The sequence below is a fragment of the Salvelinus alpinus genome, chromosome 35 (assembly GCF_045679555.1).
Source record: "Salvelinus alpinus chromosome 35, SLU_Salpinus.1, whole genome shotgun sequence".
Lineage (NCBI taxonomy): Eukaryota > Metazoa > Chordata > Actinopteri > Salmoniformes > Salmonidae > Salvelinus > Salvelinus alpinus.
In genome coordinates, this window is record NC_092120.1 from 13,403,755 (window position 1) to 13,428,472 (window position 24,718).

The 24,718-nt window shown below is 42.3% G+C and overlaps 1 protein-coding gene across 1 annotated transcript; it reads right to left on the bottom strand.

Moving 5' to 3' along the window:
* Window positions 1–594: 594 nt before the first annotated feature.
* LOC139564015 (membrane progestin receptor delta-like) lies at window positions 595–13,979 on the bottom strand. The gene is made up of 7 exons (XM_071383167.1): window positions 13,735–13,979; window positions 11,606–11,733; window positions 11,190–11,395; window positions 7,927–8,053; window positions 7,734–7,830; window positions 7,301–7,445; window positions 595–7,019 (listed from the first exon to the last, which is right to left on the bottom strand). Exons 1-7 carry the CDS (start codon window positions 13,927–13,929, stop codon window positions 6,754–6,756), a joined length of 1,164 nt encoding a protein of 387 aa, XP_071239268.1. The 5' UTR covers window positions 13,930–13,979; the 3' UTR covers window positions 595–6,753.
* Window positions 13,980–24,718: the final 10,739 nt, after the last annotated feature.

Sequence of the window (24,718 nt, forward strand, 5' to 3'; positions counted from 1 at the left end):
CCCCCTATAGAGATGTACTTTCCACTGCCCATCTCCTTCCAGGGCTAGAGCCAAGCGAGTCTGCCTCGACTATCTCAACTCCCTCATTAACACTCATCCCTTTTAAGACCCTAAGAGAGGAGTGATAGAGAGCCTCTATTCCCCATCTGAATTGTACAGACCACGATCTCAGCATCTTCCCCACTGACAGATAGAAAATAAGAACCTCAAATTGCCTCAAAACAAGATAAGCAACATTTTATGGTATGTTACCACAATTTGGTAGAATCTGGCAAAATAACTATATTTTACACTTTCTTAGATGAGGTGGGCTAAGCTTGGCAACAAGAGATTCGCTACATACTTGTTGGCTACACAAGCAAAAAAATGATCCTTGTACAATCATGCCCCCTACTGCTCACATTCATACATACACCAATACGTTGTTCTGTCTTGCAGTAGAACAGTGGTTGTTTTACAGTAGATCATTGCTCAGTGAAAGGTTGTCATCTAGTGTATTTGAAAATAACTGCAGTACTCCCCTATATGATCCAACATTTCAACTGATACAGTTGTTATACACAGTTGACAGACAAACACATTAATGCTGTCAAATATGTGGTAAGTAATTTTTATTAGAGAAATGATTCCAGTGATGAATATACTCTAATAAGGCAGCATTGACACAATTTTAGTAACAAGATAGCAAACAATTACATAATTTTTTTCAGTTTTTCCCCCAGGAACTATATTATGTTCTCCACACAAAACACAGCACATATGCTAAATTAAAATAAAGGTTTAATTAAAGGTAGTAAGGAAGGACAATAGGCACAGACATTCATTCAAACCGCTTCTTTCCTCTTTGCTAAAACCTAGCACTCTTCAGGAGTCACTGGAAGTTCATTGGTGTGTGGTTCTCTGTGTCATCCAACCAAATCTTTGCATAGCTTCCTATTTTACTTACTGTAACATGTCATTCAATATGAACACACTTTGAGAATCATCATTGTAGCTTCATGAAAGGGATCGACGTAAACAAACAGACGCATTTGAACTAATAGGTCATCACTTTTTTTCAGCGATAATCTAGTTTAAACTAAAGTAGATTTCAATGACAAAAGCATAACAGAATGTTTAGAAATTTAGTTGAACATTCAAATATTCAACAACTTAAAGGACAATAGGTTATATGCGCCAACTGCAGATATATTCAGCACTACAATATGTCAATTCAGATAGAGTTATGGTCGATATGGTCGGCCACACGCTAGTCACGACCCACTTCCAAGAAACAAGTTGTAAGACGATGAAAGCACCATACCAAAATCAATAGTGGAAAACAGAGTAGTATAAGAATGATGAAAAGGGCAAATATATAGGTTTCTCTGTGTTCAATAAATTTACCCTGAAAACAAAAAATGGTTTTCAAACAATAGGGCACTCGTTGGAGTAAAATGATGTGTGTCGATGTGTGTATGTGCGCGTGTGTGTGTTTGTGTGTGAGCCTACACTGCCCGTACACTCTGCTCGACCTGCAACACAGTCCACTGATCACAATATCACTTTCTATTCCCTCATAACCACCCAAAGCCTTTAGGGGAGACTGAGGTTGGTTGTCACACGTTTTACTCTGGTGTGTATTTCTCAGCACCAGTATATATAACAAGACTCCTTCAACATTAATAGAAAGACCAGGGTCTTGGGTTGAAATAGGGATCCTATTAGTATGTCTTATTCCAACATGGAGTAATAAGCCACCAAACACACTCTGTCCACTTGTGACAACCAGCCCCATCGCAGGGTTGGTTGTCACACAGTATAAGGTTCACAGGAGGTTGGTGGCACCTTAATTGGGGAGGACGGGCTCGTGGTAATGGCTGAAGTGGAATCAGTGGAACGGTATCAAATATATCAAACACATAGTTTCCCTGCAGTTGATGTCATTCCATTCGCTCTGTTCCAGCCATTATTATGCGCCGTCCACCCCTAGGCAGATTCCACTGATGGGGTTGGTTGTCACAATGTTGGCTAGTAGTTCTTTCCTTTTGTAACAGGAAATTAAGCAATATAGTATACAGCATTGTAGAAATAGCCATGCCTTTCTTTGATCGAATGATATTCCTAACAAAATTCTGCATTTTATGCCTTGAGAACAATACATGACATTTGTGTGTGCGTGTGTTTGCACACAAATGTGTACATGTGTCGGTGTGTGACAGAAAAAAATATGTTTGGGAGAGAAAGGCAACAAACCCAGATAGCAGAGAAACCTCTGGCCAATGGATGTACACACTATGAATCGGGAGATGCAGTTTAGACATTGTTTGCTAATTGGCAAGACATCTCACAGATGTTTTTAGAATACATACATTCTGCAGTTCTACATAGTTTATATGTCGGCCAGGCATTCATATTCTATTTTGATGTCTCTGCAACATCTTCCCAATGTGCAAACGCTCTCCACGCTACATACAGAAGTCGGAAGTTTACATTCACCTTAGCCAAATACATTTAAACTCAGTTTTTCACAATTCCTGACATTTAATCCCAGTAAAAATTCCCTGTCTTAGGTCAGTCAGGATCACCACTTTATTTTAAGAATGTGAAATGTCAGAATAATAGTACAAATAAGGATTTATTTCAGCTTTAATTTCTTTCATCACATTCCCAGTGGATCAGAAGTTTACATACACTCAATTAGTATTTGGTAGCATTGCCTTTAAATTGTTTAACTTGGGTCAAACAAATGAATTATGGCCCATTCCTCCTGACAGAGCTGGTGTAACTGAGTCAGGTTTGTCGGCCTCCTTGCGCGCATACGCTTTTTCAGTTCTGCCCACAAATTTTCTATAGGATTGAGGTCAAGGCTTTGTGATGGCCACTCCAATACCTTAACTTTGTTGTCCTTAAGCCATTTTGCCACAACTTTGGAAGTATGCTTGGGGTCATTGTCCATTTGAAGACCCATTTGCGACCAAGCTTTAACTTCCTGACTGATGTCTTGAGATGTTGCTTCAATATATCCACATAATTTTACTTCCTCATGTTGCCATCTATTTTGTGAAGTGCACCAGTCCCTCCTGCAGCAAAGCACCCCCATAACATGATGCTGCCACCCCCATGCTTCACTGTTGGGATGGTGTTCTTCGGCTTGCAAGCCTCCCCCTTTTTCCTCCAGACATAACGATGGTCATTATGGCCAAACAGTTCTATTTTTGTTTCATAAGACCAGAGGACATTTCTCCAAAAAGTACGATCTTTGTCCCCATGTGCAGTTGCAAACCGTAGTCTGGCTTTTTTAGGGTGGTTTTGGAGCAGTGGCTTCTTCCTTGCTGAGCAGCCTTTCAGGTTATGTCAATATAGGACTCATTTTAATGTGGATTTAGATACTTTTGTACTTGTTTCCTCCAGCATCTTCACAGGGTCCTTTCCTGTTGTTCTGGAATTGATTTGCACTTTTCGCACCAAAGTACGTTCATCTCTAGGAGACAGAACGTGTCTCCTTCCTGAGCGGTATGGCGGCTACGTGGTCCCTTGGTGTTTATATTTGTGTACTATTGTTTGTACAGAAGAACGTGGTACCTTCAGGCGTTTGGAAATTGCTCCCAAGGATGAGCCAGACTTGTGGAGGTCTACAATTTTTTTCTGAGGTCTTGGCTGATTTCTTTTGATTTTCCCATGATGTCAAGCAAAGAGGCACTGAGTTTGAAGGTAGGCCTTGAAATACATCCACAGGTACACCTCCAATTGACTCAAATGATGTCAATTAGCCTATCAGAAGCTTCTAAAGCCATGACATAATTTTTGGAATTTTCCAAGCTGTTTAAAGGCACAGTCAACTTAGTGTATGTAAACTTCTGACCCACTGGAATTGTGATACAGTGAATTATAAGTTAAATTATTTGGTTGTAAAAATTACTTGTGTCATGCACAAAGTAGATGTCCTAACCGACTTGCCAAAACTATAGTTTGTTAACAAGAAATTTGTGGAGTGGTTGAAAAACACGTTTTAATGACTCCAACCTAAGTGTATGTAAACTTCTGACTTCAACTGTATATTATTCCCAACACATTTTGATATGCCGGCCAAAGGTGTTCAGGTTTATTGGGATGGGAGGTTTATAGCAACAGCACCCAATGCTAATTAGGATGATAGTTACCACATGGCTTGACCTAGGAACTCAGAAATAGGTTTGGAATCTAGCTCTCCCTAAAATGTTTTTTTACATGTATACTCCCATAATTCAAACATTTATTTAAAAAAATACTGACATCTTTTTTAATTTTTTTTTACTTTCACCTATGAAAAAAATCCCTTCACCTCAATGTTTTGTTATGATGATATAAATTGACCAGGTGGATTAGTTCTTTCAAAGAATTCACCCATTCACACAATTATTACACAGCGCCCTCTAGTTTGGGAGTTATAAGCACTGTGACAACCAACCCTGGTCTCCCCTACACACTGGATACAGAGCTACATGATAAAATAATGACATGTGTGTTAGGTCTAGCGTGGTACATGTAAGTGCTATTATATCAAGAAATTATTATATGATGTTGGGGATGTAATTAATCATTTTTCCTCATCTAAAACATTTACAAAAATAATAATGTAAATATACAGGTAATTCCCAGAATAAAGGAAACACTTGAGTAAATGAGGGATACAAAGTATATTGAAAGCATGTGCTTCCTCACAGGTGTGATTCCTGAGTTAATTAAGCACTTAATATCCCATCATGCTTAGGGTCATGTATAAAAATGCCCAGTTGCCCATTATTTTGGCTACCATAGCAAGAAGAGATTTCAGTGACTTTGCAAGAGGGGTCTCAAAGGAGCATAAGGGGTTTAAAAGGTGTGTGTGTCTCCGTCACCAGATCTCAACCCAATTGAACACACCCAATTGAATCTGGAGCGGCACCTAAGACAGCGTTTTCCACCACCATCAACATAACACCAAATGATGGAACTTCTCGTGGAAGAATGGTGTCGCATCCCTCCAATAGAGTTCCAGACTTGTAGAATCTATGCCAAGGCATAGAAGCTGTTCTGGAGGCTCATGGTGGCCCAACACCCTATTAAGACACTTTACATTTGTGTTTCCTTTATTTTGGCAGTAATCTGTACATATGCACCACACTTTACAACTGAACAGAAACAGTAGGTGCTGTTATATATACTACAAGGAATAAATACTCAAGAGATACCACACTCTTTTTCGAGGATACATGTAAACAATAGCCACTGACAATGTTATACTCGCATGGGGTGAGTGGTGTATTGGTTTGCCATAAACCTGCAATGACCACCACGATACCACATGAATACGACAGTGCCAAGACCCTTTGACCTCCACTGACCACATCCCCATTCCTGGGAGGTGAGGTGACATCACTCATTCAGTTCTGTTGTGCACCATCATCTAAGATTTCTTCCATCAGATAGCTGTTATAAACAAGGTCATTTGGTACGTCCTATCAGTAATCAGTAATTCTCTGACATTTAAACAGCACGTATTGTTTCAAAAAATGCATCCAATGACCATTACTGTATGTTGTAGAAGTAAAAAATAAGAGTACTCCAAAGAACAATTCAAGTGACTGGGCATTCACAGGAGCACAAACTGCGAAGAACCATGAAGTTTCCATGGAAACGTACCTCTGTAAAATGGCACCTGTTTTTTAATCATAGACATGGTACAGTGCTGTAGCTTTCAGGTACACGCTTAGAAAAAACCCTTCCAAAAGGGTTCTTCGGCTGTCCCCATAGGAGAAACCTTTTTGGTTTCAGGTAGAACCCTTTTGACTCCAGACAGAACTCTTTTGGGTTCCATGTAGAACCCTCTGTGGAAAGGGTTCTACAAGGAACTCAAAAGGGTTCTAGCTGGAACCAAAAAGGGTTCTTTAAAGGGTTCTCCTACGGGGACAGTCGAAGAACCCTTTTAGGTTCTAGATAGCACCTTTTTTTCTAAGCGTGTAGACGTTTAGAGCAGGCAATCTGAATGAGCACTACACTGGTCTGTAAATCTATTAAAGTCATCGTGGAGATTTAAATGAGATGGTATTGAATATTAAAACAAAATGGTGGAATCATACTAAGTACTCCAGTTAGTGAGAGTACAGATTATTTTAGAAGTCATGAGAATCATGTAATGGTCAGTCATAATTTATATTAAATATGGGTTTTGAGATGTTCTAATAATGGCTTACAAATATATAGGACAATTGAAAAACAGTAACTAAATATTTATATATTAATATGAAAATTCCCTGCAAATTTACAGTTAAAGATTTTTCCAGTTTGAGATTTACACAAACCAGAAATAATATTTACGAGTACTTAGTTAACATTTGGGTCACTATATATAAAAGAAGGCACTTTTATGTGTTGTTAGACATCACATATGCTTCATACAACCCAGATCCTTTCAAGTATAAGTGAAAAGAAGTTGGCATATGATACTTTAACTCGAAATACCTCCACAACTTTTAACAGTAAACAATGATACTGAATAACTGAAAGGCTTCATAAAAATAGCTGGGTATTCGGCGTCAAAGTAAACAGTGAAGACATTAATAAACTCCTAAACAAACCTTAAATTGACGTTAGAATAACATGTAGAAAAACCATTCTGTGATAATAATCCAATGGGTTTATACAAAAACTACCTGGTTTTATGGTTATTATTTCCAAAGTTCACGACTGGTAGAATGGTTTAGCCAAACTTTTAATTTGAACATACTGGGTGGTCACTGGTTGTGGGGAGTGTCACTGTTGCTTGCGTTTCGTGGGTGGCGTCAGTGGGTGGTTGGCACTGTGGTGAGGGTTCCACAGCAGAGGGGCACTGAAGATGCCAATGATGCCTAGGTTGAGGATGATGCCGAGGGCCAGTGCCCCCAGGGTACTCAGGAAGGAGGGTACGGCCGCCTGCGCGATGAGCCACGCCCTGCGTGAGGTCATATCTGCTAGCACCGCCTCCATCTGGAAGTGGGTACCCACCACGGCACAGATGTGGAAAAGCTGGTGACTGTGACCTGAGAGAGGAGAAAGAGGAGAGAGAGATCAATGAGAGAGAGAGTCATTAGAAATGCTTGAATTTGATCATACTGCAGTGAACAAGGATTTACCAGGTTTGCTCAAAGAATTGTCACTGTTCAAATATTTGCCTACAGTACCATCATGGATACAGCAGAAATGATACCGCTATGCGCCAACAATAACTGGCCACAGGCCAGACTAGCTAAAGCTTGTTCAATAACTGATATAACCTTCCAATTCACGTTGCCATGGTAACCGGGCGCTGGTGTGGACGTACCAAAGTAGTCGAAGCGCCCCGGGGCCAGCCTCTCCGGGAGGTGTGAGGCAAACAGGAAGCAGGTGAGGAAGGCGAAGAGGAGGTGGTAACAGTGACTGGGCAGGGCCTCACTGTGACAGCAGCTGCCCCCGCAGCACAGCAGCAGCTACACACACACACACACACACAGACACACACACATATACAAACCCACATAAGATCATTGGCACAAACAGCGGCCAAAGAGATTAAAAGATTTAACAGCATGTGGTCAAATCTTTATTTAGTCTACACAAAATCAGTTTCTAAGTTAATGAGCCAAAAGTCCTGGTCAAAGTATTAAAGAGAGGCATTAATCAGATATAAACTGTGACATAACAAACAGAATGCGACCCAATTACCATACAAGCAGACTTTCTGTGAACTCTGTCTACCTTTTCAAAAATAAACTCACTCTGTAAAATAGAGGGATGTTGTCAAAGATGAATGGAAAGACAAATGCCCCTGTCCGGAGAATTTTACTCCGGTGTGGAAACTGCATCTCCAGGAATCTATAAAAAAATAAAAACAGAGGGAGAAAAGTTACAATGGTTTCAACGACCAGGAGAGTGATGCATCATGGGTAGGAGACCGTATTGGCTGCCTACCTAGAATAGCAGGACAGGCTGGTGCAGAATAGTGTGTTGCAGATGGCGATGGGCACAAAGTGTTGGTGCAGCCAGCTGTTGACCCAGCAGTCAGGCATCACATAGGAGCTATAGGTTATGGCACAACCTGAACACAAACACAAAAACACTGAAAGGTAAAAAGAAAAAACATACAATATCTGAAACTAAATCTACCATGCATTTCCCTACCATACACTCACCAAGCACTTAAAATAATTATAAATTGCAATTGCTCATAACATATCAATTAGGCTTTAATAACCTACTAATGAAACGTTGGCCTTGTACTTGCTGTAAATATGCTTCAACACCCGTTTTAATCCCAATGAAGTACTTTCAATAAATCTAGAGGCTTTAAAAAAAAAGCTTGGCTGGAGAACACCACCTACAGTAAACATTTGCAATTCTTATCTCAGAAACTTTTGGACATTTAGGGCTGGGTATATTTTGGCAGTAAGGATAATTGTGGTAGAATAAGGATCATATTGAAGGGGCCTCATATCCATTAATACGGCTTTGAAAATACACTTTTTCAAAGTAAGAGACAAAGTTTCTGTTTGAAAGAGAGGGACATCACACACACCCATACGAGCAAACACACACCCAAGAAAAGCACACGTATTCACAAGCAGAATGCAAATACCCAAGTATGTGAATTGGTTGAGCAAGCATGTGGAAACAGACATGAATCCATGGAAAATGTACATGTGAAGCTGTAGAGCAGTGGTATGCACACATCCATAAAAACTATTCCCAGATGCTGGATCCGAGAGGAAAACATAGGCTGATATTTTAATCTATGCTGCCTGTTGACCTAAATCTGACAGTGCAATCTGGTGCGACATGCTTTCTGTTTGTAAGTAGCCCTGTATGTCTTCTCTACTGGAAGAGCAACCCTCAGGCTGGATGTCTTAAACGAAAGACAAACATTATTCCAAGGTGAAAGAATTGTAAAAGAAAACAAAACTCTGATTTCACTGTTGGTATTGAGCTGTCGAACTTGTTTACATAGTGCTTTACTCAGTTTATATGTACAGTTGAAGTCAGAAGTTTACATACACTTATTTTGGAGCCATTAAAACTTGTTTTTCAACCATTCCACAAATTTCTTGTTAAGTCGGTTAGGACATCTACTTTGTGCATGACACAAGTCATTTTTCCAACAATTGTTTACAGATTATTTCACTTATAATTCACTGTATGACAATTCCAGTGCGTCAGAAGTTTACATACACTAAGTTGACTGTGCCTTTAAACAGCTTGGAAAATTCCAGAAAATTCTGTCTTAGCTTTAGAAGCTTCTGATAGGCTAATTGACATAATTTGAGTCAATTGGAGGTGTACCTGTGGATGTATTTCAAGGCCTACCTTCAAACTCAGTGCCTCTTTGCTTGACATCATGGGAAAATCAAAAGAAATCAGCCAAGACCTCCAAACGCCTGAAGGTATCACGTTCATCTGTACAAACAGTAGTACCCAAATATAAACACCATGGGACCACGCAGCCGCCATACCGCTCAGGAAGGAGACGCGTTCTGTCTCCTAGAGATGAACGTACTTTGGTGTGAAAAGTGCAAATCAATTCCAGAACAACAGCAAAGGACCTTGTGAAGATGCTGGAGGAAACGAGTACAAAAGTATCTATATCCACAGTAAAATGAGTCCTATATCGACATAATCTGAAAGGCTGCTCAGAAAGGAAGAAGCCACTGCTCCAAAACCGCCGTAAAAAAGCCAGACTACGGTTTGCAACTGCACATGGGGACAAAGCTCGTACTTTTTGGAGAAATGTCCTCTGGTCTGATGAAACAAAAATAGAACTATTTGGCCATAATGACCATCATTATGTTTGGAGGAAAAAGGGGGAGGCTTGCAAGCCAAAGAACACCATCCCAACCGTGAAGCACGGGGGTGGCAGCATCATGTTGTGGGGGTGCTTTGCTGCAGGAGGGACTGGTGCACTTCACAAAATAGATGGCATCATGAGGATGGAAAATTATGTGGATATATTGAAGCAACATCTCATTACATCAGTCAGGAAGTTAAAGCTTGGTCGCAAATGGGTCTTCCAAATGGACAATGACCCCAAGCATACTTCCAAAGTTGTGACAAAATGGCTTAAGAACAACAAAGTCAAGGTATTGGAGTGGCCATCACAAAGCCCTGACCTCAATCCTACAGAAAATGTGTGGGCAGAACTGAAAAAGCGTGTGTGAGCAAGGCGGCCTACAAGCCTGACTCAGTTACACCAGCTCTGTCAGAAGGAATGGGCCAAAATTCACCCAACGTATTGTGGGAAGCTTGTGTAAGGCTACTCGAAACGTTTGATCCAAGTTAAACAATTTAAAGGCAATGCTACCAAATACTAATTGAGTTATGTAAACTTCTGACACACTGGGAATGTGATGAAAGAAATAAAAGCTCAAATAAATAATTCTCTCTACTATTATTTTGACATTTCACATTCTTAAAATAAAGTGGTTATCCTGACTGACCTAATACAGGGACTTTTACTAGGATTAAATGTCAGGAATTGTGAAAAACTGAGTTTAAATGTATTTGGCTAAAGTGTATGTAAACTTCCGACTTCAACTGTATATACTGTATTCTATTCTACTGTATTTCAGTCAATGCCACTCCGACATTGCTCGTCCAATTTTTTTTACATTTCTTAATTACATTCTTTTACTTTTAGATTTGTGTGTATTATTGTGAATTGTTAGATACCACCGCACTGTTGGAGCTAGGAACACAAGCATTTCCCTACACCCGCAATAACATCTGCTAAATATGTGTATGTGAACAATAACATTTGATTTGATTTGATACTTGAAGACATGTATTAGTATGAGGTTTTGTGGCCCAAAAACTTTAATTAAAGTGAATCTGACAAGCCCAGACAGCACAGAAACACGACACACACAGTGCCAAATAAAACATACACGAACAATGAAGTAACCACACAAACAATGGTTACAAATGTGGGAAGTAGTATATAAAGTTCTAATCGTGCAACTGATTGCCCAAGTTCACCGAGACTTTTTGGAACTTGAAAGATGGCACGTGGCCTGTACCCTGTGGGATTGCACCAGTTCGCATTAGGGGAAGCAGTAGCCTACTGTGAGACTTGGCAGTCTTGGTACTGGAGGAAATGTGACCAGAAAGAAATAACTAAAGGTAAAGGAAGAACTAATAGTCTAACTGTGAAGTGCAGACAGTCAGACTTCATGCAGCGGCCTTACCCAGGCTGTAGAGGCTGAGGGCGCCGTAGTCGAAGAAGTAGCAGATGTGGCGTGCCTCGGGGGACATGGTGCTGAAGGTGTGGGCACAGCTGGAGGTGAAGGGGTACACGCAGATTAGCAGCATGTACACCAGCAGCGGCCAGGTGTAGCTCTCCGACAGGAAGTTCAGTGTGGAGCACAGGACACTGAAGCGCCACAGGAAGTACCTGGGAAATGAGACGTGTCGCAACACCATCAGTTCCATTTCAAATGAAATGCGGGAGTGATCGGAAGATTTGATATGAAGACAGGAAGACATCAATCTGATACATATGTTTTCCAGTCAAAACCAGCCCTAATTGTTACAGAATACCTCCCGCCATCTATGGATCTGATCTCCTTGTCTTCATTCAGAGTGTTTGCATTGGTGTACATACCATGTGGGCAGGAAGTGGGTCCAGATGTTGACTGTCTCATTGGTCATCTGGAAGCTGCTAAGGATGCAGTCCAGGGCGGAGCTTTGGGGGTGACGGTATCCCGAGATGATGCCATCCTCCCGGAACACCTGAAGGAAAAACACTGTGATACACAGTACATAGGCTACTACAGAGATTATCTAACAAACAACTGGAGAACATCAAGACCTGTCCTCCTAGTCTGGTACATCTGGGCCTGTATTTCAAAATGTCTTAGAGCAGGAATGCTGATCAACACTTACATTGGCATTTTAGTAATTTAGCAGACACTCTTATCCAGTGTGGCTTACAGTTGCATTCATCTTAAGATAGCATTCATCGTAAGATAGCTAGGTGGGAGAACCACATATCTCAGTCATAGTAACTACTTTTTTTAGTAGCTATCAGCAAAGTCAGTGCTAGTAGAGGGGAAAAAGTCATGTGCGAGTGTTAGTTCACGAAAGGCCATCTTTATTTATTTTTTTATTTACAAAAAATGTGTGGGGGGGTGCTGTGGGATTATTTAAGATACTCTTTGAAGAGGTAGGGTTTCAGATGTTTTCGTAAAATGGATCAGGGACTCTGCTGTTCTAGCTTCAGGAGGAAGCTGGTTCCAGTAGAAAGAAGAGCTTTGACGGGGCTGAGCGGCATCTGCCCTCCTGTAGGGGTGGGAGGGCCAAGAGACCAGAGTTGGCAGAACCGAGTCCTCGGGTTAGGGTGTAGGAGTTGAGCATAGACTGAAGGTAGGGAGGGGCAGTTCCTCTTGCTGGTCCTTAGGCAAGCACCATGGTGTTGTAGTGGAAACAAGCTTCGTCTGGAAGCCAGTGGAGTGTGCGGAGGAGTGGGGTGAAATAAGAGAACTTGGGAAGGTTGAACACCAGGTGGGCTGCGGAATTCTGGATAAATTGCAGGTTTTTTATGGCACAAGCGGGGAGTCCAGCCAACAGCGTGTTGCAGTAGTCCAGACGGGAGACTGATTAGGACCTGCACCGCTTCCTGCGTGAGATAGGGTCATACTCTACTAACGCAAGTCACTGCTTTGATGTTTGCAGAGAACAACAGGGTGTTGTCCAGGGTCATGCCAGGGTTCTTTGCACTCTGGGAGGGGGACACCGTGGAGTTGTCAACCGTGATAGAGTGGTCTTGGAGCAGGGGCAGGCATTCCCCTGGAGGAAGAGGAGCTCTGTCTTGTCGAGGATGAGCTTGAGGTGGGCCGACATCCAAGCTGAGATATCTGCCAAGTGATTTGGTGTATAGAGAGAAGACAAGAGAGGGACTAGAACCGAGCACTGGGTGACACCAATAGTGAGGGTACATGTTGCAAACACAGTCACCTGGTAGGAGCGGCCTGCCAGGTAGGATGCAATCAAAGAGTGTGCAGAGCCTGAGACGCCCAGCCCTGAGAGGGTGGAGAGGAGGATTGATGGTTCACGGTGTCGAAGGCAGTGGATAGATCTAGGAGGATGCGAACAGAGGAGAGAAAGTCAGCTTTGGCAGTGCGGAGAGCAGTCTTGGTTGAGTGACCCGTTGAGTGACCCGTCTTGAAGCCTGACAGGTTAGGATAATGAAGATGGTTCTGAGAGAGATATCGAAAGAGTTGGTCAGAGACATCACGCTCAAGTGTTTTGGAAAGAAAAGAAAGAAGGGATACAGGTCTGTAGTTCTTGACATCAGAGGGTTCGAGTGATGGTTTCTTGAGTAGGGGAGCGACTCAGGCCATTTTGAAGTCAGAGGGGACACAGCCAGTGTTCAGGGATGAGTTGATGAGGGAAGTAAGGAATGGGAGGTTTCCAGAGATGGTCTGGGGAAGGGAGGAGGGGATGGGGTCGAGCGGGCAGGTTGTCGGGCGTCACTTCATAATTGAATAGGCAAAACTGATCCTATATCAGCACTGCTACTCTGAGACACTTTGTGAATACGGACCCGGGTGAAGATGGAGCAAGGACTGGGTTGAACATAAGTGCAAACAGCCCTCTGGGAACTATGTGACACAATCCTGATCTCGACACCATATCCTATATTTAGGAAAACATGAACATTTAGTCAGTGAAACCTCTGAAGGTTTGTGAAATGGTTGTGAAAGGTTTCTCTTTCAGTCTGGCCACTCTTACCTTGGGGACTTGGTGGATGTCAAAGAGCTGGGGGAGTTTGATGCTAAGCATGTCTGTGGGCAGTCTGATGGCCCCCCTCCCTCTCTGGCAGGCCTCCCTGAGCCTAGCCCTGCATCCCTGGCAGAGGACACACCAGACTGGGCAGTCAAACGCTGGGGCCTGGGCCCCCTCTCCAGGCCCTGGTTCCCATTGCATACAGCGGTCCCAGCCCCAGCCCTGGGCCCAGCCCCCACCACCGTTGGCCACCCCACCCCCCCACCACAAAGGAAACACTGCAGAGAGAGAAAGGGAATAAAATGTCTGTTACATATAATTCTCTAGAAATTACACTGACATACACTCAGACATGTTGTGTGAGTACTGTTACATACCCATCAGAACAAAAAATGTGTTTACATATCACACATGACACATCCACTGTATGTGAATCGGTTGGGGAATAGTCCACTCTGTTTCCACTTGATTTCAAGTTACAAACCAATACAAAAATATTCAATAGAATTTTCAATTGGTTCCATCAACATGAGTATTTCTTCTTTTGTCATAAAGTCCTTGTTGACTGGACTCTTCCATTGTGTCAACCTTCTCTAGATGTCCCCAGACATGGACTCAGATTTAGACAGATTATTATTATTATTTTTAATTAAACCTTTATTTAACTAGGCAAGTCAGTTAAGAACAAATTCTCACTTACAATGACGGCCTACACCGGCCAAACCCAGACGACGCCCTATGGGACTCCCAATCACGGCCAGATGTGATGCAGCCTGGATTCGAACCAGGTACTGCAGTGACGCCTCTTGCACTGAGATGCAGTGTCTTATGGTGGGCTGTTAGCTAACAAAACTAGCATGACAATAACATGTTCCTGCTATGTAGTATTGAACAGAGGGCTCCTTCTGTTCAGATAGCATGGGAGATTGTCAATAAGAGCCTTATGTTTGTGAACCCAGCAACTCAAACGATGTTCAATGTTGCAGGCATGCTCATGTTGACGCCAACGCTTCCCACAGTTGTGTCATGTTGGCTGGGTGTCCTTTGGGTCGTGGACCATTGTTCATGCACACGGGAAACTGTTGAGCGTGAAAAACCCAGCTGCGTTGCAGTTCTTGACACACTCAAACCGGTGTGTCTGGTACCTACTACTACCACACCCTGTTCAAAAGCACTTAAATCTTTTGTCTTGCCCATTCACCCTCTGAATGGCACACATACACAATCCATGTTTCAATTGTATCAAGGCTTAAAAATCCTTCTTTAACCTGTCTCCTCTCCTTCATCTACACTGATTGAAGTGGATTTAACAAGTGACATCAATATGGGATCATAGCTTTCACCTGGATTCACCTGGTCAGTCTATGTCATGGAAAGAGCGGGTGTTCCTAATGATTTGTACACTCAGTGTATATCATATCAATATGTGCAACCTACTAACAAAGCTTATTGTGAAATAGACACTAATTACTTGGGTTGCAACGTCATACAGAATTCAATATAATATAATTTAAATTGAAGAGGCAGTAATTGGGAGCACGCTAGACTCTGAAGTGACTTGGGTGAATCTGTGAGCAACAGGAAATGAGTGATGTGCAGGTCACAAATGATTCTTTTTGAACAACCTTTTTTACTGACTTGAGAGTCATGATACATTTTTCAGAGTGACTCGTTCCTTTTAGTCGTTCGTTTGATCTGCTCTGCTGGCCACGATGAGACCTACAGCAGGATTAATACGCGTTTCTCCGGCTCAGTGGTTCCAGAGACGTGCCCCCCGACCACCAGCTGTCTATCATATGTGCGCGCAGGAAAATAGATCATGCTGCATATGCAGCATAGAGAAGAATAATACATGTTAGAACTGGTATTTGATCTCATGGTGTAATAATGAATGTAATTAATTGATTATTGAAAGCTACACAGCTTTGTAGAAGCATAAACAGCCTGCCTCTGCTCAACAAAATCGAGGAAGAATCATTTGGGGGCCTGCAGCAGTGCTTATCTCCCTCTCGGCAGGCAAGTCATTCCGCAAAGAGTCGTTCACAATCTAGTCTGGTTGTATGCCTAGCTATCACAAATGTACATGGTTGGAAGCAGACTTTAGTAAGTCTCAGTCACAAATGACAGCTCCAATAAGCCCCTTATGGTGAACGCTTGTAGAATCATGAGCCGGTCAAGTTTTTAGTTAATCGTTGGCCGGTAGGGGGCCCTGCGCGCTCTGGGCATTACTAAATAAAAATAACGAAATGAGTCGAAAGATTCATACTTTTGACTGAACGAGTCGAAACGATCTGAGTCAGTAAAAAGCGTTGAACTTCCCATCACTACAGGAAATATTGAGTGATAGCCACTGAGGCACACACAAACAACGGAACATGTATGTGCTGAACAAGCAAACAGAATGGATTGTATGCAATAATATGACATGATGACAATCAACTGATTTTCACAGCTTCTTTTCTGTTTATGGCACTTCACTGTAGAAATTGACTTAAGTACACTCTTAGAAAAAAGGGTTCCAAAAGGGGTTTTCGGCTGTCCCTATAGGAGAACCCTTTTTGGTTCCAGGTAGAACCCTTTTGGGTTCCATGTAGAACCCTCTGTGTAAAGGGAAACAAAATGATTCTACCCGGAATAAAAAATGGTTCTCCTATGGGGACAGCCGAAGAATCCTTTTTGGCTTTAGATAGCACCTTTTCCTCTAAGAGTGTATGTTAAAGAGCACCATCAAGCTAAATTCCACTCCAGCCATTATCACGAGCCCGTCCTCCCCAATTAAGGTGCCACAAACCTACTGTGACTACCATCCATACGGCTTCCTTTGTGAGAGTACAGTTGCTACAACAGCCTCATATAAGTCCTATGCTAAGGCTCAGAATGGAAGTTGTTTTGGTCTGATGATTTATCAGAGTCAGGGCACTTATCTCAGTGTTGGCTGGGTGAAATATTACCTGGAGGTTGCCCTGTCATTATGGTGCATACCTCAGGCTCTGTGATGTGACAGGGTGTGAGGGGAGACAGAGACAGAGAGAGGGGACAGGACACTGCATGGTGGCCCAGCTGCAGGCCTTATCACATTTACTGGGACAAAGTGTGCTTTGTGACTGAGGCCCTGTCTGGAGAGAGCAGGGCCAAGGGCCGACTGTTACACACTGGCCTGGGCTCTATGAAAATGAGTAGCAATTCTGCTCAATACACACACACGCTGAACTGGAAGTTCTAATTCATGCAAATGCACACACACACACACACACAAAGCGAGCGAAAAAGACAAGACAATAGCTTGTGTCTGTGACATTGAACCATGCTAGTGGGGTCACTGGGTTCAGGGCTGAGAACAGAGGGTGAATCATTTGCATGCATGAGACTCCTATCAATGAAAGAGGGGTGATGTCGAGGTGCCAATGATTTGGATAAATACAAGGCTGTGCGTATCAGTGTGTGGTTTACAAAGCGTGCCGCTGGTTTCAATAAGCAAAGTCTTCATTTAAAACATACACTGAGTGTACAAAACATTAGGAACACATCTCTCGAGTCGGTAAAAAAGGTTGTTAAAGAAATTCTAATTTGTGACCTGCACATCACTAATTTCCTGTTGCTCACAGATTTACTCAAGTCACTTCAAAGTCTAGCGTGCTCCCAATTACTGCCTCTTCAATTTAAATTATATTATATTGAATTCCGTATGACGTTGCAATCCAAGTAATTAGTGTCTATTTCACAATAAGCTTCGATAGTGGGTTGCACATATTGATATGATATACACTGAGTGTACAAATCATTAGGAACACCTGCACTTTCCATGACATAGACTGACCAGGTGAATCAAGGTGAAAGCTGTGACCCCTTAATGATGTAATTTGTTAAATTCACTTCAATCAGTGTAGATGAAGGGGAGGAGACAGGTTAAAGGAGGATTTTTAAGCCTTGAGACAATTGAGACATGGATTGTGTATGTGTGACATTCACAGGGTATGGTAGTAATTGCCAGGAGCAACACTGCTGTTTTTTTCCACACTCAACAGTTTCCAGTGTGTATCAAGAATGGTTCACCACCCAAAGGACATCCAGACAACTTGACACAACTGTGGGAAGCATTGGAGTCAACATGGGCCAGCATCCCTATGGAACGCTTTCGACACCTTGTAGAGTCCATGTCCCGACGAATTGAGCCTGTTCTGAGGGCAAAAGGGGTGCAACTCAATATTAGTAATGGGCTCCTAATGTTTTGTACACTCAGAGATTACACCGTGGCCTCCATTTTTTTTGGGGGGGGGGGGTTCTCCTTTCCATTGGATGCGTGTGCTCCTTGGGATGGCACCTGCATGCACACGTACTTATTCTGCTAATTGAGTAATCCCAACTACCTGTATGCCCACCTGTATGCACACGTACTTATTCTGCTAATTGAGTAATCCCAACTACCTGTATGCCCACCTGTATGCACACGTACTTATTCTGCTAATTGAGTAATCCCAACTACCTGTATGCCCACCTGCATGCACACGTACTTATTCTTCTAATTGAGTAATCCCAACTCCCTGTATGCCCACCTGTATGCACACGTACTTATTCTGCTAATTGAGTAATCCCAACTACCTGTATGCCCACCTGTATGCACACATACTTAGTCTGCTAATTGAGTAATCCCAACTACCTGTATGCCCAACTGCATGCACACATACTTATTCTGCTAATTGAGTAATCCCAACTACCTGTATGCACACGTACTTATTCTGCTAATTGAGTAATCCCAACTACCTGTATGCCCACCTGTATGCACACGTACTTATTCTGCTAATTGAGTAATCCCAACTACCTGTATGCCCACCTGCATGCACACGTACTTAATCTGCTAATTGAGTAATCCCAACTACCTGTATGCCCAACTGCATGCACACGTACTTATTCTGCTAATTGAGTAATCCCAACTCCCTGTATGCCCACCTGTATGCACACGTACTTATTCTGCTAATTGAGTAATCCCAACTACCTGTATGCCCACCTGTATGCACACATACTTAGTCTGCTAATTGAGTAATCCAACTACCTGTATGCCCAACTGCATGCACACGTACTTATTCTGCTAATTGAGTAATCCCAACTACCTGTATGCCCACCTGCATGCACACGTACTTATTCTGCTAATTGAGTAATCCCAACTACCTGTATGCACACGTACTTATTCTGCTAATTGAGTAATCCCAACTACCTGTATGCCCAACTGCATGCACACGTACTTATTCTGCTAATTGAGTAATCCCAACTACCTGTATGCCCACTTGTATGCACACATACTTATTCTGCTAATTGAGTAATCCCAACTACTTGTATGCCCACTTGTATGCACACATACTTATTCTGCTAATTGAGTAATCCCAAGAAGCAAGTTCATGTTGTAAATTTGGTCCTGATGAAGACCTAGTTATAGGGTCAAAATGTTGCCTGTATAATGTAATAGAACTTAGACATAGGTGACTAAACATCTGTGGCCATATTCAGAAAGTGTTTCAGAGTAGGATTGCTGATCTTGCCTAAGTGCTGCCCCTTAGATCATAATGAATTACATTGAATTAACAGGGAGAACCTGATCCTAGATCTGGCTTCCTCTCTGCAGCAGAGAAACTGTGGTGAAGAAAACAAGCCTAAATGCATTATTGCTAATCCTAACCCACCCCATTATGAAGTCATCTTAAATTCTAAGTGGACTTGTCTTGACTCCAGCTGTCCTCTCCCTCAGTACACTCCCAAACTGACTCTTCCCAGCAGCCTCACTGCTAATCAGCTGTAAAAATGATGTCAGGGAATCATGGGAGAAAGAAATACTCTCACTGCAGAGTGGAAAATAAACATGTCCACATATTTTGGCTTAGGGTACGCCCCAATTTTGTTAACTTCGTTGGAATTTGAATTGTCTAGCACAAAACGATTGGCATCCATGTCCGTCTTTATGGGAAAGACTTGCTAAGTGACGAGGTGATGATTGGGTAATGGTCCAAACCGGTCTATCTGATTAGATCTCATGACAATGAGCGCACTACAATGAGCGCATAGATGATAGTTGTCAGCTTACTATTTTAAAAAACTCTGTACGTTCTGTCACAACCAGAAAAACAACTCATGAATAACACAGATGTATAGACTGGAATCTAAAACAATGGTGAAACTGAGCATATCAGTTTGGATTCCTGGGTGTGTCTAACAGTGTGCGGTCCTTTCCGATTCCGATTTCGTTCTCCATCCACAGGTGGTTGGGGAGGACGGGCTCGTGGTAATGGCTGGAGCGGAATCAGCGGAATGGTATCAAACACATGGTTTCTATGCATTTGATGCCATTCCATTTGCGCCGTCACAGACATTATTATGACCCGTTTTCCCCTCATCATCCTCCACTGTCTCCATCAACTAATAGAATGGGAATTCTGTTGGCCTATTTCTGTTGTAGTCGAATAACGGGAGGTTTTGGAGGTGTTGCTCATGGGCCTCTGTGATGCCAGTCACTTTTCATGTGCTCACTACCACCCAATCTCAACTACACCACCCACTCACAAGGCTGTTCTGCACTAGCAACATATTTCTCTTCTGAATAATTGAATGGCAAGGACTTGATCATTCGTGACTTTCTATCTAAAATACTATACAATTGTGCAAAATAGTAACAATAATGTGAGAATTAGGTTAAACCCTCAGTCAGAGGTGTTTGTTTAAGTGTCAGTGAGTGTCCGTCTTTGTTTGTGTGCAAGAGCATGGTAATGGTTGTCACATACAGCAAACAAGGGGGAAACAAGCACTCTAAATAGAGTGACTGCCAGTGGTGGTGACCATCCCCAGTTCCCCTACCATCATGTTTCAAAATCTACAAATATTAAATTTTTTCCCCCTCCGTCTTCCCTCTCTCCTCTTCACCTCTCCTTTACCCCACCTCTTCTGAATATGCAGCTTCTCTCCCACGTTTCCCTCTTTCTGTTCCACTCTCTCGCCCAACTCCTGAAATTCTTTCCCTGGCTCGTGATCTCGTCACATGACCTTCCTCAATAGAAGACTTTATAACTCAGGAGCTGACAATAAGAAGTCTATGTGGGGAGCATATTGACATGGGCGCAAACAAGAACAAGGCACATCGTTCGCCCCATAGAACATTGCATTGTCATCTGGCTGCATGATTCTGTACAGTTTGTACTGGTAATGGAACATGGAAGACATCACCTCAACACACACACACACAATATGACTGACGGTCAAGTGTACCCTGAACAACAGGATTCACCGGTTCATGTCCGTACTGTACTGCAGAAGGTATAAATCCAACAAATAACTCCATGTATAGCTGAATTAACTATCAGACCCTCCCATTGACCCAGATGGAGTACTCATTAACACTGTCTGTTGAGGACTTTAAATTCACACTATGCCACATGACACTATTATAGGCTAGTGATAAATGGATTTGAATATCATCTGTTATGTTCAGTAAGAGTAAGATTTTTGTTTTCTTAAATGCATCCTTCCTCTCTTGTCGCTTCTTTCCTGTAATCACTGATCCAACATGAATAAATGGTTGAAAGCGTAACAGAACCTTTGCTTTCACCAATCTACAAACTGATGAATGACTATCTCACAATGCATTTGACATGATTTAAACAGGGTCACACAGTTCCTTGCTGCAGGTGTGGTGTCAACCAGTAATATCACTTATGATAATCTGTGATTAACTATAAGAACATAGTGTCACATGGAACAAGTTACAACTTGTCATTGCAAAAGAGCGGCATTAACAGCAGACCAGACCAACCAGATATGTAGGGAAGAGATCTACATTTGGTATATGAAATGTTTAACTCATATAGCCTAGGTAGGGCAAGGTAGCTGTCCTACCTGTCTCTCGCCCTACCTTTGTAGAGGAACGCACTAAAGCCCTGTACCAGAGGCAGCGCAGAGGGTGAAACTCAATACATTGCTCTGAAGTTGTCTACAACATGAACATTGCAAAAGAAAGAATAAATGCTGAGTGCATAGTTTCATGAGAGAAACAAGATCCAACAATTGGACACCGTTTCTCAAAGAGCACCCAATCCTATATCCTATTCAAATGAACGTGCCTTTATATAGGAATGTACAATGCCTGGAGTCACATTCATATGACATTAATACTGGAGAAATGGTAAAGGCAGACACACAACAATCACAGACAAACAGATAAATGAGCAGTTATGTTCAGTTATGGCACAGGCTAAAAAGACAATCTCAGAGAGAAACTTTCTGGTGAGAGATGGGGATCTATTTCTCCCAAGAAAAGAACACTTACCGTGGGAGTCGGGCATGTAGAGTGCGAATATTCCCTAAAAAGAGCCGAGATGTGGCAGGTAGCCTAGTGGTTAGAGCGTTGGGCCAGTAACCGAAAGGTTGCTGGATCGAATCCCCGACAAGATAAAAAGCTGTCGTTCTGCCCCTGAACAAGGCAGTTAACCCACTGTTCCCAGGTAGGCCATCTTTGTAAATAAGAATTTGTACTTAACTGACTTGCCTAGTTAAAGAATAATAATGTGAAACCGTTGAACTGTAGGCGGTGTCTGGTCTATCCTAGTAGCTCTCTACACAGCCCCTTCCCAGAAGAACACTGGAAAGACTGAAGAAACGTTCCTCCGCGCGCTCACGTGGACTGTTGCAATAACAAGACAGAAAACCTTATCTGTCCTGCGGGCCAGAAATTACAAGACCAAGGATGTTCCCCCGTGCGCGTTTTTAACGTATGTTGTCTTTCCAAGAAAGAGGAGTACTGGATCTCCAATCTGTTTTCATAGACTATTTGGTCTTAATTTTCATGTCGGATAGCCTACCATATTGTTATCACATTGTAAGAAAATTGTTATAGGCAAATTGCCTTTTGTTGGGGCGCAATGGAGGCCTATCTGTCAAATTTGTCACACTTCAGACGATAAAACACCTACACACTCATGACAGGCTACACTGCCAATTTCATCAATATAAATTGAATATGAATACAAAAAAGGCAAATGTGCCTGAAATTATATTTTAAGTGACAAGATACATAGGCTACATAATATAATTTGCATAATAGCTGAAAAGTCTGGGTCCGTGGACACATTTTCCTAGAGAACATTTGCAGGATTTCCAGTTTCCTACACGCTCGAAGAGCACACACATAAACGCACGCGCGCACAGGTACAAAATAAACATATCCAGTAGCCTACACACACGATAGATTGTTACATTGTAACAAGCACACTATGGCAAAGGAAAGAGAAAGAAACAAAGTCAAACCTTTCAGCTTTATATTGGCAGTGAGCTCATTAGCGCAAATCTTCACTGGAGCAATGTAGTCACTGACCAAAATGAACAATTGTTGCTTGTAATAAACTATAGTCCCATCGTAAATCCGGTTATCCTGACCTTTGGAGGCTGGTGTAAATCTGTATAAACGTTCTATGTCCTGCATTCCTTCACAGGCGAATAAAAACACCGCAAACCCGTAGCCCCAATGTCGAAATCCCACCCTCCGCACACAGCGACGTTTTGATTGGATGGGGACAAGAAAGAAACATTGTTATGGAGAATCAGGAGAGCAAGCCTTAAGGCATCCCATATCATCGCATAATTCTATTTTACATGCACAGACAGTTATATAACATTTTCTTAATCCAAATGCCACATTTCAAAGTTTTTCACATTACATAATATTTGAAACAGCTCCAAATACTATTGGGTGATATCAACAGTGATGATTTTCATCTGTAGCCTATTCAATACCATGATCATTTGGGCAAAGTTGAAATTCTTCAGAAATTCTCACTCAGTAAGTCAAGGCTGGCAGGTCACTTCATAATATTCCAACTGAACCAGATCTACATGAAAAGCAGGGCCTTTTTTTCATGGACTGAGAGGCACATTGATAAAATGCTTTGTTAGGACTTTTTTATCCTCCCTCAGCACCCCCAGGGCCAGACTACTGCATTTGGGGTCAAGGGGGCCACGGGGCACTGACATCTGCCAAAATGTGCATTTCAACACATTTTGCCATAGTGCAAAGGAGAAAAAAATGCTGTTTCCTAATGCTATTCTACACTGTCATAATTATTATTACTTTTTTAAAGTGAATTCCCTGCAATTCTACACTTTTTGCCACGGGGCAGAGAAGAAGAAAAAAGGTGCTGCCATGAGGCTGAGAACATTTTGCAGTTTTAAAGCCAAATTCCTAAAATTCTACACATTTTTGCTATCATTACTTCGCCTTAAGATGCTTTAGGGAAACCGGGCCCTGGACTGTTCATTTCCCCACCACCAGAAAGTGGGCCAGCCCTGTGCTGTGCCAACCATCTTCTGTTGGGGTGGCGCTGACCCCGCTGCCAGGGGATTGGTCTCGCTCTGCCATGCCATGCAGAATGGTGGGCATTTGGCCCAGGCATCCAGGGTAGTGAGGGGCACGAGACCTCACAACAGAAGAGAGCAGGATAGATGGCACCAGGGTCCTACTCACAGGACCGAGATTGATGGATGAGCCAGGCTGCACTGAACGGGTTCAGAATGAGAAGTTTGAGAGGAAAGTGGAGCAGAACTACCATATTTCAATAGGTAAGGGTGTTTTGAAACTTTGGAACAAACCTATAAATTGAAAAACATTTCATGTGTTCCAAACAGCAAGCGGTACCAGAGCGGTAAGGCTAGGTCCAAAAGGCTTCTCAACAGCTTCTACCCCCAAACTATATGTCGTCTGAACAGCTAATCAAATGGCTACCCAGACTATTTGATACACACTATTTCATTTTAATGTTGGTCAGTCGTCATCTCTGGATTAGTTCTTCAACTTACTGAAACAATGGCTATTATTGTCATAAGGGTGCAGCCATGAGTATGTTCAGTTCAAATAGGTTGCTTTCCCAATTCAACGAGTCCTGTGCCTTGTCATGAATTGTGTAAAGCTTTGAAAAAGTTGCCACTAAATGGTTTCTGCAAGAGAGTGAAAACAAGAAAA